Below are 19,291 nucleotides of genomic sequence, written 5' to 3' on the forward strand. Positions count from 1 at the left end.
GGGGTCAGAGTCGGGGTCGGAGCCGGGGTCAGAGTCGGGGTCGGAGCCGGGGTCGGAGCCGGGTTCGAAACCAGGGTCCGGGGTTTGGCTGGTCCTGAAGGTCTGGGGGCTGCAGCAGAGGTGACCGACGCTGGTCTGGCAGGGACCAGGTTTGGATCCGGGCGTGGTGGTAAGACTACGGTGGGTTTGGGAGCCAGATTAGGAGCTGGAAGAAGAGAGACTACGTCAAACATCACTTATTAAACATACAGATAACGCAACAGCTCACGTAAAGTAAACCTGCAACAATAATGTCAGGAAACACTGAAATGTTTTTAAATGTTTGTTCATCTGTTGAGTAGTTAAAATAATCTCTGGTAAAGCAGCAGCACCCTCTACTTGTCAGAAAATGTGATTGACTAAGTGTCGCAACAAACAACTGGCTCTCATTTTATTTTATTTTTCTGTGGAGAAGTCGAGGAAATAAAGCTGCTGCTTGCGAGGCGACAGGTCAGTTCAGTGGGAGGGGCTACAGCTTGGCTCGGGACGGATTATGTTCAGACTACCAAACAAATCCAGACATCAGGATCATTTCTTTAATGACTTTAATCACATTTATTTGTTTTATATTTCCTATGATGCCGTCATTTTCCTTATTTGTTGTATTTTCTTAAATTAATTTCTTGTTTTTCTGACTCAGCTTGTTTTGTTTTGAATAGTTCACCTCAATGTTAAGACTTATTTTTCTTACTTAAACTGCAGAAAAGTAAAAACGTCTGAAACAAAGTCAAAATTGCACAAACTTTCCATTTTTAAAGCTACTCCCTAAAGGATGGTAAATATTGTGCAGCTGGCCTGGCAGCGTTAAACATTTCTGCCACCAGAAACAGGTTATTAACTGTTAAAGCTACTTATTTACATCAGGTAGCTTCCAATGAATAAAAAATATTTAAACAAATGAGGACACAGCCACCAACACACTGACAAACACACTCATGGTGTTCAACAACAGTGGGGGTTTGTTTCTTCTCACACAATGACGCCATTTTCCCCCCACAAGTTTGGATTGCACAAAACAAGCCTCCCTCTTTGTGCTGCACACAAACGGACAGTCACACACCGACACACACACATTAAATCTGTCCACATGTTGGCATTTTTCTGCCACACAACAAATGAGCTTCGTTCGTATCTGTAAGCTCTCAAACAGCCCGTTGTTGCTGCAGCTACATCCACTTTACTGATCACACACAGTCGTACCGCTGGATCGGCGAGGGGAAGTCAGCGCTGCCGGTTTGGTCACAACGCTGGAATGGATACTTCCTGCTTTCACTGGGGAAAAACAAAAACACACATAATATATATAATAAGTTGTTTGAGGGCAACAAATAAAAAAGTACAGGAAAAAGATCAACATGCTATAATAGTTAAGAAAGCTAGGCAGTCATTTCTGTTAGTGTACAGAAAACAAAAAAAGAGAAATAAATACAAAAACACTTGGTAAAAGTAATAATAATAATAATAATAATAATAATAATAAAAGGCCTGGTATTCCTGGAAGGAATGCATATCACCTGCCACCTTTTATGCCAGAGTTTAAACCTAAAATCATTTTATGCTGAGAAGAAACAGACTTTTAATTTTATAATTAACATGACTTAAAGAGATATTAAAGATGTGTCAGCGCTCAGAAAACATGTTGAGGACTCTCAGCTACTACCACAGCAAGTTTTAACTCTTTATCTGTAAAAACTGTCTGTCTGAGTTTAATAACATCAAACTTTACATCAATATCTATAAAACTGAATGAGTTTCTTGACCATCTTTAACAGTAGTCAGGTGTATGAGAATATGGTGCAAATTAAAAATGAGTGCATTTACAGTTCTGATAGGATTAAAAAGACGTCAGTCAGAGGCTGACAGGAAGAGTGACTTCCTGAAACAACTTGTGCCTGATTTCAGCATCTTTGTTTTATTTCCAGGGTGAACGGAGACGTTTGCTTGTTGTTTGGTCTGACGGCACAATGAATCCTTGTTCAGCAGAAAGGGAGGAGGAATCAGAAACTCTGAACTCAGCAAATTCCTGACAGGATTCAGGAGAAACAGCAATAATAATTCAAACGTCTGCTTTATTCCAGGACTGATTTAAAGACGAGCAGCAGTGACAAAAAAACAACAAGGAGGCTTCTTACAGGTGTTAGAAAAACTACAGGCTCAGAACTAATTTACATGATTTAAATACTTTAAATTGTAAATATAATAAGTAATAAAATCAAGGGTGTTACTTTGGAGAAAATGAAAGACTTGAGCAGAAAATTGCAGCATTTTGTTAGTTAAAATGAATCTGACAGCTGCAGTTTTTAAGATTAAATTCTGTAATTTGTGTAATCTGTCAAAGAAAACTGCAACTTCTAAACCAGAGGCTCAGAGGGATTATTACAGCGATCAGGACTGCAGCTCGTCTGTAAATCAGGCTGAAGTTTAGGATAACTTTTCCTCCTTATCAGCAGCAGCAGCTCATTCAGGTTATCTGCTTGATAAGCGGAGTAAACAGGAAGCAGCGTTCCTATGTGTAAATATTTGGAAAATGACCACAACGTCTGCAAACATTCACTAACAAAGCCGATCGTGTTTGTCGGCTGCACGACAGGAACTCTTTACGGTTTTTACACCCAAAGATTTAGAGTAGCAAAACATTGGCTAAAAGTTAAAAATCAACAGAACCAATATTTTTCCATGTAAAGCAGTGACACGCATCCATTCAGCTCTTTGTTCTGGAAGATTTCAGGAAATAAAAAACACACATTCATATTACAGCGGGCCCTTCCCTCTTTATGTCAACGCTCACTGAATCTTTTTATGATTGTGCAAAGAATAAAGTCACGCGAGTCCCTCGGGGCTTTTGTTCAGTGAGCTGTTAGGGAAGGAACCGATAATAAATCCGCCTGTTCCTGATGAAGAACTGAAACTGCACCAGGTAGGGCACAGGTATAGATGCAGGTGATTTTACTAAGCAGGAGTTCGAACAAACAGCTGCCTGTTCAGCAGGAAACATGGAAAACTACAAACAGTCAGGAGGTTTAGGAGCGTGGTTTCCTTAAAGCAACAAGTAAAGTGAGTTCTGTAACTGTTTAAATCCTCACCAGTCTGGGCTGCTCCACCTCCCACCTCCGCGGAGCTCCGATCCTGGTGCAGAGCTCCCAGGCTGGCTCTGGGGGCGACAGCGGGTCTGGGCGGGGGTCTGGGGTTTGGTGGGGAGAGGGTGGGCTTTGGTGGGGGAGGTCTCGGGGCTGGGACCGGGGCACCAGATGAGGGAGTTTCTGGAATGGGCTGTGGTTTTGGAGTTATGGGGGGTTTTTCTGTGGTTCTGCAGGGCTGGGGCTCAGAACTCGGAGCGTTTTTTGTGGTACAGGAATCTGAGGGTTCTGCAGGAGTCTGACCTTCAGGGTTTGGTTCTGCTGTTTCTGTGTCTCCTTCCCAGAACTCCTTGCTGGAAGGTTTGGTAACAGTTGAAAGGTTCTTGGGTTTTGGAGCTATGACAGGAGGGACGGACTTGGCCGGTTGCCCCTGGAGACGAGGGCGCGGTCGGGGGTCGGGTCTTTTTGCAGCAAACCCGTCGGCGGTTCCAGCTTGCCGGTCGTTAGCGTCGCTGCAGCTGCCGTGCTGTTCGAAGGCTTGTATCCTCGCCCTGAGAGTCGCCATGTCCTCTCCCTCCTGCTCCTCCTGCTCTCCTTCCTCGCTCTCTGATTGGCTGCGCTCGCTGCTGTCGCTGTAGTGATCGGGGAGGCCCCAGTCGTCCGAACTGAACGCCTCCAGCAGCTCCTGAAGATACTTCCCCTGACCCCCCTCTTGGTTTGTGCCGCTGCTGCTTGCGCGGGCGGCTAACGTGGCCAAACCGTCGTCGCGCAGTTTCACCAAAGTCTGAACTTTAACCTCGTTGCTGATTGGCTTGCGTCCGAGCTTAGTACGTGGGCGTGGCCTTGGACGCTCCGACGGGACCGCAGCAGATAAACTCTGATCCCATTGGTCGGTCTGAGCCCCGCAGGTTGAGGTCAAAGGTGAACACAGGTCAGTGAGGAGGTCGTAGCATTGCGTGTTCGTGGAGTTGTGTGTTATCGCCTCAGGATGGGAGTTTGGAGGCACAGCGTCAGAGGAGGCGATTGCTGATTGGCTGTCTGTTTCGGTGAGGTCGTCAACACTAGAAGACCTGGGAAGGTTAGGGAGGGGCGGGCGGGGGGGTCTCGCTAGTCTTGTTACTGAAAACAGAAATGACCTCATTTTAATCTTTGTATGAAAACAACAATAAACAAATATCAGAAAACAAACCTTGGCTTACCTGGAGTCTCCTGAGGATCCGGGGCAGACCCGGGGTCGGTCTGAGTGGCGATGGTTGTTTTAGAAACTGGACGTGTGGAGGAGGAGGAGGAGGAGGTGGAGGAGGAAGAAGGGAGGAGAACCTGCTCATGTGTCTTCTCTCTGATCACCTCCTCATAGGAAGGAGGAGGCTGAAGAGGAGGAAAAATGAAATAAAGTAAACTTTAAATTTATCTTTTCATTCAGGTAAAACACTGGTTGTTAAAAAACAAACTGAAGTAAATCCCTTCATAGAAACTCCAAATAACACTGACACACCTAATTAAAGGGTTATTTCAAAATTTTAGACTTATCCAGTCACAATTTTAGATTTTCGGTCGATTTTTGAGTCACTTTTTACTTCAAAACATCTGTAAATTTATTTTAATATTGATTAATTATCTGTAATCTTATGTAAAATGTTTGGATGTACATTAGAAAGGTTTTTTTAAAAGTTAAAATATTTTTTACACTGTTTTTACTAAACCACCTACTGCTGTAAGTGATTTTTCTCTTTTTCTTTGACTGTTGCTGTTTTATGCAATTTTCCCTGTAAGCGTCCTGTCGAGACTAAATACTTTATCAGAATTTTACAAATTCCTCTAAAATACAAGATGCAAATCTGAACACATACATAAATATATGTTTTTTAATTCTTCATACAGGAGCTTATTGATGCCTGTCAGCTAAACGATTAAAGGTTTTGCATTTTTCAGTACAGATGAGGCGTTCTGCAGAAAAGACATGATTTGTTTCTAGAAGTTGTCGACCAATGAGTTATACAAGCTAAAAGTTGTGGAGACTTAATTTTTTTACATATCTGCTGATTGGAACAACTTTTACTAGTTTTGTTTTTGTTTGAAACTGCAATCAGTAAGAGTCTGGAAACAAACAGGGTTTTATTTCTACTAATCCAGAAATAAAAAGCTAAAATTGTATTTTTCAGGACTGTGTGGAAACCCTTATAATTCCTTCTACTAACTCTCCTATAAATAAAGAAGAAAACTGGACTAAAGCTGTTTAATATGACCTGACAGCAGCTCACCTGGATGGTCGGATGGATGGTCGGCCCCCAGATTTGTGCCGGAGGAGGAGGAGGAGGAGGGATTCCTGCAGCAGCGCCAGGAAACCAGGAAGTGGAGGGCAACGGCTCTGCTGATAGGATGGTGATCTCTGGTCGCCTGGCAACAAACAGGAAGTCAGAAAGAGGAAAGACTCGAGCGACGTGCATCGATGTACAGATCAGATGAACTTAACACTTAAATTAGGTGATTTTAACTATTTTAATTGTCTTAATGATAATTTTCTGAAAATAATGAAGTCAAAACTTTATTTTACATTTAGTTTTCAAAACAATAAAGATAAATCTCAAACCTAATGTTTCTAAGTTCTGCACAGAAGACATTTTAAAATTAAAACGATTTAAAGATAAATTATGTCTCTGTGTTTAAACACACAGAAGTTTAGTTTTCTGAATGTAATGTCTAAAAATTCATCTTATAATAGAAAGATCTGGATGAATACAGGTGAGACATTAATGTAGAAACAAACATGTACACATGGTGAATGAATGAATGAATGAATGAATGAAGATATCTGCATTAAATTTTACAGTGAAATGTATGATGGAGTATTTGGGTCAATTAGAAGAAAAATAACAACAGGAAGAATTTGCCTTTAATTCCAAGTTTAAACATTAAAGCTGAAATGTAAAAATTAAAGTTTTCATATCAAAAATAATTAAAATAATTTCAAAAATGAACAAAAAGTCAAGTTCAGGAGCAGAATAGGGTTTGATTTCTTGGGCTTAAATTTATTCTTGAAAAACTATTTTGACTTTTTTGTCAACATCATAATTTTTTTCTAAAATTCGTTTCTTCCTCAGTTTTATTTTACCTTCACACACGTTACAGTTCATCTGAGAATAATAAAATCATAACATGTGAGGAGTTTAAGAGAAGAAGGATGAGCAGAGAAATAAACCGCTGACTCGAGGTTTGTTTACTGTAAACTCAGAAGGTCACGAAAAAAGATTTCACAGCAAACTGAAGGGTTTCAACTCTGTCAGCTGTGTTTATTTAAACTGAGTATAATCAGCTGGTTGTTTTACCTCCTGTCTCTGTCCCGGTCTCTGTCCCTGTCTCTGTCCCTGTCTCTGTCTCTGTCTCGGTCTCTGTCTCTGTCTCGGTCTCTGTCTCGGTCTCTGTCCCGCTCTCTGTCCCGGTCCCTCTCTGGGTCTCGTGGTGTCTCTGCAACAGAAACCGACCTTGTGGCTGAAAAAAGAAGATACAAATTGAAGTTATAAAATATACAATTAACAAAAACAAAACAGAAAAAATCAACTGCATGTAGAGAAACATGGCTGTCACAGAAATGATGGTGAGATGTTTAACATCAGGTTTTTTATTATCAGTGTATTTATTCTCACAAATGTGTTTTTAAACCCTTTAAACCAGAGGAGTCAGACTCCAGACCTCCAGGCTCCGCCGTCCTGGAGGTTTCAGGTGTTTCTGCTCCAACACACCTGATTCAGACGGTTTAATCACCTCCTCACCAGATCACCAAGTTCTCCAGGAGCTCGTCTACGAGTCGTTCATTTAAAGCAGGAACATCTAAAACCTGCAGGAGGATCGGCCCCTGAGGACCAGAGTTTTAAATAAAAACTGCAGCTCTGTTGATCATTTCTGTGTGTAAACTCCTGAAGATTTAAAGGTTTAAAGGTTCTCTGAATCTAAACCATGATAAACAGGATGGGTATCTCAGCATCAGTGTTACATCTTGACAAGAGGAACATTTAACACAATTAGGAAACGTTACTAAAGGCTGCATGAGAGGACGTTATTTAAGGCTGTTTTATGGCCGATAATGTTTCCTGCAGACACTTACTTCTCTTGATGACGGCTCTGATGGATGACAGAGGACCCTGGCTGCAGAGAGAAGAGAAAACATGAGTCACGTTTCTGCCACATCCTCCATTTTTAACCTGCAAAATGTTCTGACTTTCAACAACAAACAACTAATGTTTGAAAAAAAAAAGGTAAAATTCTCATGATGTTTAGATTTATTTGGAGCGGAATAAATCTTAGTTTATTTTAAAAGTAAAAAATGAAAGAGTTGCTGTAGACTTTGTCCCTTTTTATGCATTTAGACAAACATTAAACCTTTTGCTCCGTGACGTCATTTCTGGGTGTGCATGTTTCTGATGGTGCAGCTGAGAGATGCAAATAAAAACCACTAACTCAGCAGAAGTAAACAACTTCCTGCCAGCACGCCAAAACCAAACCGGTTTTTCTCCCTTTGAGCACCTGAGACAGAATATTAAATTGCTGCTACTTGCATAACAATAATTATATGAACTTTAAATATTTTAACTGTCCTTCCTGGATCTCCAACAACGATGAAGCTGCTGAAACAGAAACAAAACGATGTCAGATAACAGGAGCTTCAAACGTTTCAGGAACAGGAGGCTGAAGGTGTGAGGCAATGAACCAAGGGGGAAAAACTGAAATTTAAAACATCAGAAAGGCATTTTCCTGACGTGTCTGAAATCAGCAGATTTTAAAGACAATTTGTGGCTTTTTGGAAAGACTGGGAGAGTTTTCAGAAAATCAGATGGAGGATTAATTTAACCAAGACAAGGATCTCCAAAGGCATTGAACATGAAGGAACTAATCTTGTTAAGCAGATCTGAATAAAAACATACTGACTGGAGATTTGAAACAGATCGTCTTAGCATTCGTTTTGGTTGTCTGCCTGAAGTGTGATGCAACTGCACATAACTTTGTGGGGGCCAGTTTTCCTATCTTTGTTTGCTCTTTTCTTGGACATTAATCTGTCAGCCACTGGCACACCCCCAACATCGACCAATCAGAAGCCTCGGCAGAGAAACGAGAACTCTCGTCCAATCAGTGGTGGTGTTAAAACGACGGCGCTTGCTTGCCAAAAACAAACTTGGGGAGGAAGAAAATCACCGTTTATTGTGAATAAAATGACATTTTGCATCATTACGCAGATCGGGGGTAAAACGGGGACTCTTCTAGGCAAACGTTTACTAAATGTTTTTGGTCAATCAACAAAAAGTAGCTGGAAAAAACGTGGCAGAACGAAGGTTTTTTACGGCTGCTTGGAAACCCTCTGAGACAGAATCAGAGAAGAAGAGGGAGGCGGACGGAAACAACTCATCTCAATAAAAAGGTGACTGCAGCACTTTCCATCATGAAGTCCAAGGCCTAACATTCCTTGTAGGAATGAATGTAAGCCACTGCTTTTCAGGGACGGAGTTAAAGCCGCTTCGGTCAGAGCTCAGAGTACGTGCTGAGGATGACTCTCGGCTACTACCACGCCGAATTCTAGCTCAACATCTGTAAAACTGACTGAGTTATAGCCCTCTTTGCTTTAGCTAATGTTGATTAGCTGTGGCGGCCATCTTGGAGTGACTCCAAAAGTTAGATGTACAGCTAATGAATAAACAATGTAAACAATGTGCAGCTCACGTGTTGAAGATGATGCTCATCAAATTTTAGCTCAAATTTGGTTCATGAGAAACTTTACTGAAGCAACAAACAAACACAAAGACAGACAAAAACACTGTCGCCCCTTTGCAAGAAACAAACTCGAGGTACGATAGAGTCGAATCATGTTACTCAACAAGCTTTAGTTACTCTCCTCGTGTCTGGACTACACCTGAGATCGTGGCGGGTGGTGAAACTACGTCTGAATTAACCTAAAACTGGGAGATAAACATGTAAAGACACCTTTATTTCAGCTGCACCAGGATGTGTTAAAATGGTTTTTTTTATGAAATGCTTTTACAAGCTCCGTCTTTTAATCACTCTAACCTGACAACATCCCAGGCAAACGTTTACTCAGGAGTGGAAAAGAATTTCTGACACCTTCATGATAACGTTTAGGTCACAATCCGAGGAGGTTTAGTGCACATCTGCACTCAAAGCTGCCTTTGTTCAGCAGGTTTTAAACACGAAGTTAAGATCTGAAACTAATTACTGCAGTCCAACATCAGACAATAAAGTGGAACTAAATAAAAAAACAAAAAACTAATTTTTCCACATTTTAAATGAATAAACTAAACACAGAGTCTCCAAACCCGGTGACTTCTCCGGCTGGTCGCCATGCCAACCGGCCAACAGACCAAATACTTTCAGGGGTGTGTCAGAACCGAAGACTAGACCCTGCAGGGAATCACGCAGCAGCATGAGTTTAACCTCATGACAAAATTTCCTACAGGTTCAAAGCAGTAGATTTTTTTTTATTATTATTTTGTGACGCTATAAAAGCGATAAATCTTACCCAGAACATCTGTCATGTGTTTGAGATCAGAAAGACTCTGCCTTTCACCTGGACTCAACATCAAACTGCTGAATCCAGGGGAAAATTAAACACGTCTGCCTGGTAGCTGTTACTCATCTCTTAAAGCGCCAGAGGAGACGAAGAAGAGGGCGTCCTACCTGTGGCGTTGCTCCGGCTTGCGTCTGTCAGGGCGACCTGGAAGAGGAAGAAAAGCATCTTTTAATAAAATTAAACTCTTCAGCTGCTGAGAGAAACGTTTCTGTTCGACACGAGCGAAAAACCCACGTTTATTCTGTACCATCAGATGGCACTGAACAGAAACATCTCAGACCAGAAGAGAAATCACTTTTATTTAGAAGAGCGCTTCGGTAAACTAAACAATAAGATTTTCTCTAAAACTTGATCTTTTTTACATAAATAAAAGCTGCTGGTGAGTCAGGAGGGAGCGTAAACATGAGGACTGGCATGACGCAGCAGAGGAAAACAAGCTCTGCTCGTAAAAAATAAAAACACTTCCCTGCATGTTCATCTTTCCTGCTTCTCGTGGCTGCGGGCAATCTGTCAGCAAAATATCTCACTGGATGGGTTTTAATGAAACTCAGTAATCCTTGGATTACCAACACAAACGGTGATAACTCAGCCAGCTTTATGGACGCTGAGCCAACATTTGGTGTGGTAGTAGCTGAGAGTGATCCTCAACATAATCTGAGAGCTGACAGGTCGCTTAAAGCTTCGGCTTGTAAGGCAGCGGGCGATATGCATTCCTTCAGAAACAGACCGACCACATCCAGCTGCAGGTTATATGAAGCAACATTCAGATGAATCTGATTTCATCATCTCTAAATCATCTCTGATCAAACTCAGTTATTTTGTTTTATTTAAAGGTTTTCTCTTATTTGACAGTAAAGACATGTCAGTCAGTAAGAAAAGTCAAACTAAAAAAAGTCTTTAAATTTGAAAAGTCTAGATAAATACACTCTTGGATGTTTTAGCAACTAACCTGATTACTTAGTTCTGCTACAATCAGAATGGTCAGAATGGGCTTTAGTTGTGTAAAAAGTTTGGATCAGTCAGTGCATGCTCAGCCATTTAATCTCTACGTAATTATTCTGGTTTCTTTGTGAATTACAAGAACACAAACAGATGGAAGCGTTCGGCTCTTAGGAAACTTTTTCCATGATGAATCATTTCCAGTAATCTGCCAACTCATCTCTCCGGTGCAACGTTTAACAGAAGGCTGGACAAAGCTGTAAACTTGTTTTTGGCAAAAATAATAAAAAAATAAAGATAGCAACATTTACAGAAAGTGCATCCAAACAGCGAAAGGAAGTGAATGTCAGAACGCTCTGATAAGAAGGCACCAAGAAAAAAGAAGATGACAGCACCAAACACAGAAGTGATGGATCGACTGTCCTCGCATGAACTTCCTGCCAACAAAACAAAACGAATAAAGAAAGAAAGGAAAAATAAGAAGACTTGACCTTTTCCTTTGTAAAGATGGATTTTTTTCCATTTCCTACCTCCTTTTGTCTCCTCTTCACAGCCCAAACTGTCAACCAGGTCAGACTGACTCCCTTTGGAATCAGAAACAAGTAAATGTCTGAAAATTGGACTTCTTTCTCTTGTTTTTTCTGCTTTTCCACAACTTGAGAAATATTTTCTTCACTTTTCTGTCCCCTTCTTCTTTTCCTCTGCCCTCTCTGAAGCTGCGGCCCGCCCATTCCTCCAGCCGAGCCTCCTGATTGGCAGAGAGCTTCCAGGAAGTGAGGCTGTGATTGGCCGCTGCTGGATTCTGCTGAAGTCATCAGGGTTTTAGCACTTCCAGATGTTTGTCCAAGCTTTGAGCTGGAGCTCGCAGATGGACGACGACGCAGCATATTTCAGTCCGCGCTCGTCATCCATGAGGTTTCTTCTTTGGCACGAGGAGTTCAGAGGTCATGGGTCAGAGGATGAATACATAAATAACCATGCTCTTCTTTAAAGATGAGCTAATCAACCAGAAATAAAAGAAGTGGCCATGTTTAGGACAGCTGGCAGATTATTTTCAGTCTGTTGTGGTTAAACAGTTTAAAAAGGCAGGTTTAGATGTGAAACGTTCCTGTTAGTGACAGTTAGTGACATTTAGGTTAAACAGGAAAAAATGATAAAAAAAAAAGAATGTCAGTGACAGCTTATTTCTCTAACTCATTAAACACAACAGAAGTTAACTAAAGCGTCAAACAAAAAGCAATAAAACATAAAACACATTAAAAGAAAATCAAATCAATCTAAAGCCAGTTAAAAAAAAGATGAGCAGAGATTTTAAAGTTTCAGTTTCAGCCGATTTGTTCAAACCTTGAAAATATGGATCTGATTAAAGTCATGTGACATCAGGAGATGAGTTGTGGATGACTCTCAGCTACTACCACATCAAACTTTAGCTCAATATCTGAAAAACTGGCTGAGTCACATCAACTGTTGTTTACAAATGTTTGTTGGCTGTGGCAGCCATTTTAAATTGTAATGACTCCGAAAAGTTACTGAGTTTCCATCATTTACTTCCTGGAGGTTTCATTAAAATCCCTCCAATGATTCATGAGATATTTTGCTAACAGACAGACCGAGTTGACTCTAAACAGTTGTGTGATTTTTAGAGTTCGGAGTGTTTGTTGGGGATCAGTTTCAGCTACAGACAGAACAAACTTTAGGTCAATATCTGGAGAATTAATTGACTTATTTATAGCAATTTTTCTTTTTTGTGCTTATTTTCTGCAAGCTTTAATAAAATTCATCTTGTGGTTCATGAGATGATTTGGTACCAGATAGGATTAATGTCCATCTTCACCATTTGTCTAATTAACAGACTTAAGGTTTATCAATAGGTTGTTGAAAATCACAAGTTCTTTCAACACGTTATGCAAACTGTGTCACCATCATGAGACTTTTAAAAACTGGTCTCTGCTGTAAAAAGTGGGTTTAGTTCGACAGTTCACTGTGATCCAGACAAAATGTTTATTAAATCCTTTCTGTTAGCACAGATGTTATGAAGCTGCAGCTAAACTTGAATAGGTCGGTTTAAAGCTTTTCATTAAGCTTCATTTTCCAAAAGCTAACGAGATCCACTCCCTTAAAAGAAAAAAACAACTTTGAATGCCAGAAAAATTAAAACCAGCCTGACGTAATTCCTCTGAGAAACCACAACCACAGAACGGCACACTAAGGCTCACACATCTCTGCAGCGTGTGAATTCATCTGACAAATGCAATAAAGGGTTTCACAAATTATCTTTTCTTTCATTACAAAAAATTGTAATTAATATTTAATATTATTACCAAACGATTCAGTTAGAAGTGATCAGAGTCAGATGAAAAGCCCAAATCGTGATTTTCAGTGGGTTTGTCACAGTGACCCAGAGAAAAGTTCCTGGAGGCAGAAGGTCAAAGATAAGATGTTCATCTGTGAAGATAACGTTTGTTTCTTCTGTTTTCCATTAAGTTTGGTTTTAGAATTGTATTTATAGCTTCAAAATCTAGATGATAGTTATTTTACATAAGCAAAAATATAAAAATAATCTCTAGTTTCAAGATGTTTGTTTAAATATGACTGTGAGGAATTTGAGATTCTTCAATGGACAAATTTTCTGATAATTTATTACTTTAATTTACTAAAGTATCAAGGGAATAAATATTTACTGCCAGCAACAAAAATACCTCAACTGAAAGACCCAAAAGCCTTGTCCCAAAGCCAACTCTCAGTGCTCTGGAAACTGTTTATCACTTTGGATTACAACATTTAAGGCGTTCCAGAGCCGATCCAGAGCCAGAGCCTTAATTAACCAGTTAGAGGTTCTTTGACGATCAAAACATCAACTCACAGTCAGGAAAACTGCTTAAACCCTGAGGAGACCCTAACCCTAGCCCTGGGCCAAAAGGCCTTAACCCCTCAAACCCTGAGGAGACCCTGACCCTAGCCCTGGGCCAAAAGGCCCTAACCCCTTCAACCCTGAGGAGACCCTGACCCTAGCCCTAAACCAAAAGGCCTTAACCCCTCAAACCCTGAGGAGACCCTGACCCTAGCCCTAAACCAAAAGGCCTTAACCCCTCAAACCCTGAGGAGACCCTGACCCTAGCCCTGGGCCAAAAGGACCTAACCCCTCAAATAGACTCAACATTAGCTGGTACTTTTACTTAGAGTCATTAACAGCTGGCAGAAGGATTACTAGAACCAGCCAGCCATTCTCTTTACCCACTCTGAGCAGACTCCATAAATATTAGCCGCTGATATTAAAACATCCAATAATGCTGAAGCAGTTCCTTCGACTTTTCAAAGGCGCTACTTCGACTTTCTGGTCAGGTTGGTCCCCCACAACCCCGACCTTCGACCCCTGACTTTAGAGCCTCTCTGCTGTGGATCAGTAAAGATGTGGAACCATCTGAACACCAGTTTTACCCGGCGTGGAGCGACATTTCTGAAATTAAAACAGGAAGAAGTGCGTCTGTGTTCGGCTTTAGCTCCGAAGCGGCACTGTGCGCCGTTTTAGTAGAAAGTTGAAGCAACTCTGGATGAGCAACATCTCCAGCCGACGGCGGGAGTTAATCAGAAAGCAGTAACTGATAGCTGCATCCTTTGTTTGGGTAAGCTTACCTGTCTGTGAGGCAGGGCTTGGTTTATTCATGAAGCTCTTCGTGTTTTTTAAACGCTCTTATGTAACTTTGTTTCTGGCCCTTACTGAATGCTCCGAGCTCTTTAGCACATCGTTCTCGTTGTTCTGAGGAGGATTAAGACGCTCAGTCGCAACACTGACTGGTTTGTTAAAAATGGAGGATGAAAACTTTTACTTTGTCTGGCTGCTGACAGCTGCTTTAGTAGGATTTAAAAAGTCAAAATTAAACCTGCGACTCAGAAGAAACTTCATTAAACTTCTTCCTGTTCTCGTTTTAGTTGATTTATTTGAATCAAATTTAAAGTGCTCTGGTTGTTCTTATTGGATAATTAATTTAGTTTTGTAAACTACATTTTATTCCAACTTTAATTTACTTTCTCAATAATTTCCTTGAAGGAATGCATATCACCCGCCACCTTTAATCCCAGAGTTTCAGACTGAGATCATCCTGTGAAGATGGAGTTATTGGTCAAACCTTAAAAACGACGTTATTTATGACCTCATGTGATCTCACTACACGTGTTAGCGCTTGGAGTATGTGTTGACAATGACTCTCAGCTACTACCACGCCAAATTTAGCTCAGTATTTGTCAGATTTATAGACATTTTGGTGTTGTTTTAGGTCAGTTTGCCATGGAAACCATCTGTTTTGCAAACAAAAAACAAACAAACACTCAAGCATACAGAGGCAAAAACATTTCTGCCCTTCTGCCTTTGTGGCGGGCAATAAATACGACTTTTTCTAGCTTCTTAAATAACATTCACACCAATGAATAATCTGATTTTTTTTTAGTTTTTGTCCGATGGTCAATAAAACTAGAAATCTACAAAAAGGCATTTTTATCCAGTTTATTTACAGTTTAAATATTGAAAAAGCAATAAAAGCAGCAATAAGTAATTTAAAATCTTTGTTTTTCTTGCTTTTCCGGTTGTTTTGCAATTACTAAGACATAAAATTGGTATTATTGTGCAACAGAATTGCTCAAAAAGGTGTTTGGATGTACGGTATGTTGTAATTTTCTGACAGATATAGCCGCGCTCGCCACAGGGCAGAACTAAAGGTATCATCTGCAAACTTTCCGGGTAATTACAGAGCTGTTCTGTGTCTGGAGTTAATGGTTGAAGAGTCGACACACGTTTAATTTTTTACCTTTGCTTCCCTGACTGAGGTAAAGGAGAATGTTTATATTCATCTATTAGCAGTTAGTGTTGTCACCATCCTCTCCACCTTTACAGAGTTTGATTAAAGAGAGTGTGTGTGTGTGTGTGTGTGTGTGTGTGTGTAAACTTTGACCCCAGCAGTGATACGATCTCATGTTGGTTTAAGGATTTATGGCTTTGGGTTTAAGAAGTCTACACCTCCACTCAAACCGCTCGGTTCGCTCACAGGCAGACTGTGAGTCCTCGTTCTGATATAAAGATATTCAAACTCTAACCTTTATAACAGATTTGTGGTTCATTTTTGATTTAGCAGTCCAACATTTCCTTGAGACGTATCAAAGCCACAAAAATCCTGACAAGAAACTCTGAGCTGACGCGTTAAAACAGGAAGTTAAGACCTAAACTCTCCGATCATTTAAGACTGTCGCAGACAGCAGTAAGCTTCAATAAATCAACCGAGCTTTTTAGCTAATTTAAATAAGTCTCTACAGTGAAATGAAAACCCATCTATAGTCATGAGTTTTATCAGGATATAAGACCGTGTAAAAACCAGATTAGTTTTAAAATTATTCAAATAAGTGATTAAAAACACAACAGATTCCACTGTATTATTATTATAATTATTTATCGAACAAAAACAAAATGGAAAAGCTGAAAAAACTAAATCCATCCCATAATTCATCGGTTTGTAGCAGCAGTAACGCTCAGTCTGGGTTTTCTGTTTCCTGCCTGACGTCATCAGTCTCCCACATGGTTGTGGAGGAACACTGGCCCACTCTTCTTTACAACATTGCTTCAGCTCATTGAGGTTTGTGGGCATTAGTTTACGTGCAGCTCTCATAAGGTCCGGGGAAGACTCTCTGAAAGGTTTTCCATCTTGTTTTCCATCTCTTCACTCTAACGTGTTAGGAAATGACCTTTGACCCTTCCCGGATTGATGGACGGAGACAGCTGCTGCTCTAAAAGGATCGTCTCACCGGGTTGTGGCGACTTAAATTGCAAAGAAATCAGACAAATGTTCGGTTGCAGTCTCACTGAACGCTGGGTGTTTGACACCAGTAAGCTGTGCGGCAAATTATTTAAAAAAAATAAAAATTTGTGCGCACAGCTTGCAAAGCCGTATATTAGGCTGCGCACATTATTTTAGTGCCCATATCGGCTCGCTTCAGATGCTCCACATTTAGGATTTAATCTAATGGGGTGAAGTGAGGATAGGCAGATTTGGACCAGTTGGACCTTTTTTTAATCAAATAAGGATTTATACAAACTTTTTAGCTTTCAACCAACACAATAACAGTGGCAGGCTCTTGTGACGCCATGTATCGCTGCTTTAAATATACAAAAATGACTAATTATCTTATTAAACCAAGGCGTCATGACAACACAAACAGTCCTAACATCAGTATCATTCTTATTCATCCACAACGATGGGTTTTATTGTTTGTAACAATGGAAATATCCCATAAGCATTCTTTTTTTTTTTTTTTACATGTAAGCTGATCAGGACCCCTGCCTGGTGTTATATGACCCTCATTGGGGTCCTGACCCCGGCTTTGGGAAACAGCGAGTTAATCAATACATTTAATCAGCAGCACCTGGCTCACACTTTCCCTCCTAAACGCTGTGGAAACAGCAAGGCCAGGCGCAGGTTTTCCATTTTGTCTTTGATTTTGTTTAATAAGTGATGACATGATGGAATCTGTTGAGCTGTTTTTGATAACATGAGGTTAGATTTGATCAATTTTAGAACCTGGTGAAGACCAGATCAGTTTTATTATGTCTCTAAGACTTCCTTTTTCTACTGACTGTATAATTCTGTTTACTGATTCAACAATCAGTGCATCGATTTGAATGCTTTGCCTTTTTATCCCAGAGCAGAACGATGCTAATAACCAAGGAGCAAAAACAGATTAATTAATTTACTTTAGCTGCTTGTTAACCACTTCATTAATCCATCCAGCCATAACAACATTTATAAAACATAAGGGGAAACACAAAAGGTGTTCAGACATATCCTAGATTATTATACTGAACTGAAATGAGACGTTACGCAAAAATATGGAAAGTCCTTTAAGTATATTAGGTACTAAAAGTAAAAGCTGCTTTAGATCAAATTTATTAGAAGAATATATGTCAGAAATATACACTTTATTAATTTAAAAGTGGGATACTTGCATTATTATTTTAACAAATATAGACAGGAATCAAATAGGCTTGTTAAATTTGATAAATAGGGCTATTAGACTAATAAAAAGTCCAAATAAATGTCATCATTTTATTACAGCTCTTTAGTTTCATAATGGAAGAATTATTCTAACACTTAAGGACCTGTGCTTTTATTATGGGATGTTTTGTGGCTCGGGAAACATTTTATTTAGTGGGATATAAGAGGCAGAAATGGATCTTGGAGGTATTTTTATCAGTCCAGTGGAAGATTTGACAGGAATACTCTGAATACCACAGCAAACAGGGCCTGACTGTGACTTTAACCCGCATGCTGCTGATTATACAAACAGATTAGATGTAAATTTAGACAGAAATATGAGCTCCTCGCAGGGAAGTTTGAGATTTAACTTTATTTCCTGCTCCCAGCCGGTTGTGGCTGAATATTATGAGTTTAATGGAAGGAGAGCAGGTGATTAAAAGGCGGTTTTTACCTCCGGAGCTGTTCGGCTGCCGTCGGACCACTTGTTCCCGACCTCCGTCTCTCCTCCTCAGCCCGTCCTCCTCCTCCTCAGCCCGAGCTTCTGCCATTTTCAGCCCTTATCTCCTCCTCGAGCCTCGCTGTTCGCCTCCTTCTCTCCTCCTGTTTGTCCGCAGTTAAATAAAACAAAAACGGTGGGAACTGGGTCAGGACATTACTCCTCCTCGCTCCTGCCGGTTTCCTCCTCGTCGTTTCGCTGACAACAACAAACCGAACTGCGGGACAAGTTCACCCGAAGCACCGACAACTTTTCGGCTCCGAACCACTTCCGGAGTGAGTCCGACCCGCTGCCGACCCGCCGCGGGCGAAACCGTCTTTAAAACCCCGCCGTTAGTTTCGGTTACAGCCAGCCGCTGTCTGTCTTGGACGGTTTTTTGTTTTGTTTTTTTAACCTCCGGTCGCGAGCGAGCTCCTGATACGGAGCCGCACGCGCTCCGGCTCCGTGACGTCATCAGACGGAGGACAAACATGGAGTAAATAAAAACACTGAGCTGAGAGCCTGTTTAAAGAGGAAAACATGAATAAAAAAAAGTCACGAAAGGTGCTATGGTTCAGAGTCTCTCATTTAAAATAAAAAATTACACTAAATTTAAAATTAATAATCAAAGATCGGATAAAATGATTAGGGTCTCTTTGGCATTTCTGTGTCATAAGCTAATACTGATAATATGGAGGTGAAATGGTTGGTGTGTAAATTGACCCAAACCTCCAGCAGCTGAACCTTCAGCTCCTGAAGGACCAGAAGGTTTGATGGACCAGAGTCTGGAGACGGACTGCAGGTAACGTTCTGAAGAGGAGAACCTGAGAGACAAACCTTCAACAGAAGAACCACCACCTGTTGGACCGGCACCGGCCTCTTCCTGCTGTCCGACCTGGACAAGCCGGCTCCTGCTGTCCAGACTGGCACCGGCCTCCCCCTGCTGTCCAACCAGCACTGTCTGGCTCCCGCAGTCGGACCAGCACAGACGCCTCCTGCCTTTGGACAAGCACCGGCCGCCTCCCGCTGTCCAACTAGCACCAGCTGCCTCTAGCTGTCTGGTTGCTTCCCGCTGTCGAACAACCACCGGACACTTCCTGCTGTCAGACTGGCACCAGCCACTTCATGCCTTTGGACCGGAACCGGCTGCCTCCCGCTGTCAGATCAT

The 19,291-nt window shown here is 41.0% G+C and overlaps 1 protein-coding gene across 3 annotated transcripts in view; it reads right to left on the bottom strand.

Moving 5' to 3' along the window:
* wu:fy63c09 (uncharacterized protein LOC797544 homolog) overlaps positions 1-18,597 on the bottom strand; it is a 23,798-nt gene extending 5,201 nt beyond the window's left edge. The window contains exons 1-9 of one of the 3 annotated variants that reach the window (XM_037976460.1): positions 18,100-18,597; positions 9,798-9,834; positions 7,219-7,259; positions 6,443-6,605; positions 5,378-5,513; positions 4,316-4,484; positions 3,123-4,235; positions 1,240-1,311; positions 11-205 (exon numbers count right to left, since the gene is read on the bottom strand). In XM_037976460.1, the coding sequence (XP_037832388.1) occupies positions 11-205; positions 1,240-1,311; positions 3,123-4,235; positions 4,316-4,484; positions 5,378-5,513; positions 6,443-6,605; positions 7,219-7,259; positions 9,798-9,834; positions 18,100-18,196 (2,023 nt within the window). In that variant the 5' untranslated portion in view covers positions 18,197-18,597. Of the gene's footprint in view, positions 1-3; positions 206-1,239; positions 1,312-3,122; positions 4,236-4,315; positions 4,485-5,377; positions 5,514-6,442; positions 6,606-7,218; positions 7,260-9,797; positions 9,835-18,099 lie in introns of all 3 variants that reach the window. The other 2 variants (XM_037976461.1, XM_037976459.1) reach the window with 2 other exon arrangements.
* Between the last annotated feature and the right edge of the window lie 694 nt (positions 18,598-19,291).

Source organism: Kryptolebias marmoratus, linkage group LG7 (assembly GCF_001649575.2).
Source record: "Kryptolebias marmoratus isolate JLee-2015 linkage group LG7, ASM164957v2, whole genome shotgun sequence".
NCBI lineage: Eukaryota > Metazoa > Chordata > Actinopteri > Cyprinodontiformes > Rivulidae > Kryptolebias > Kryptolebias marmoratus.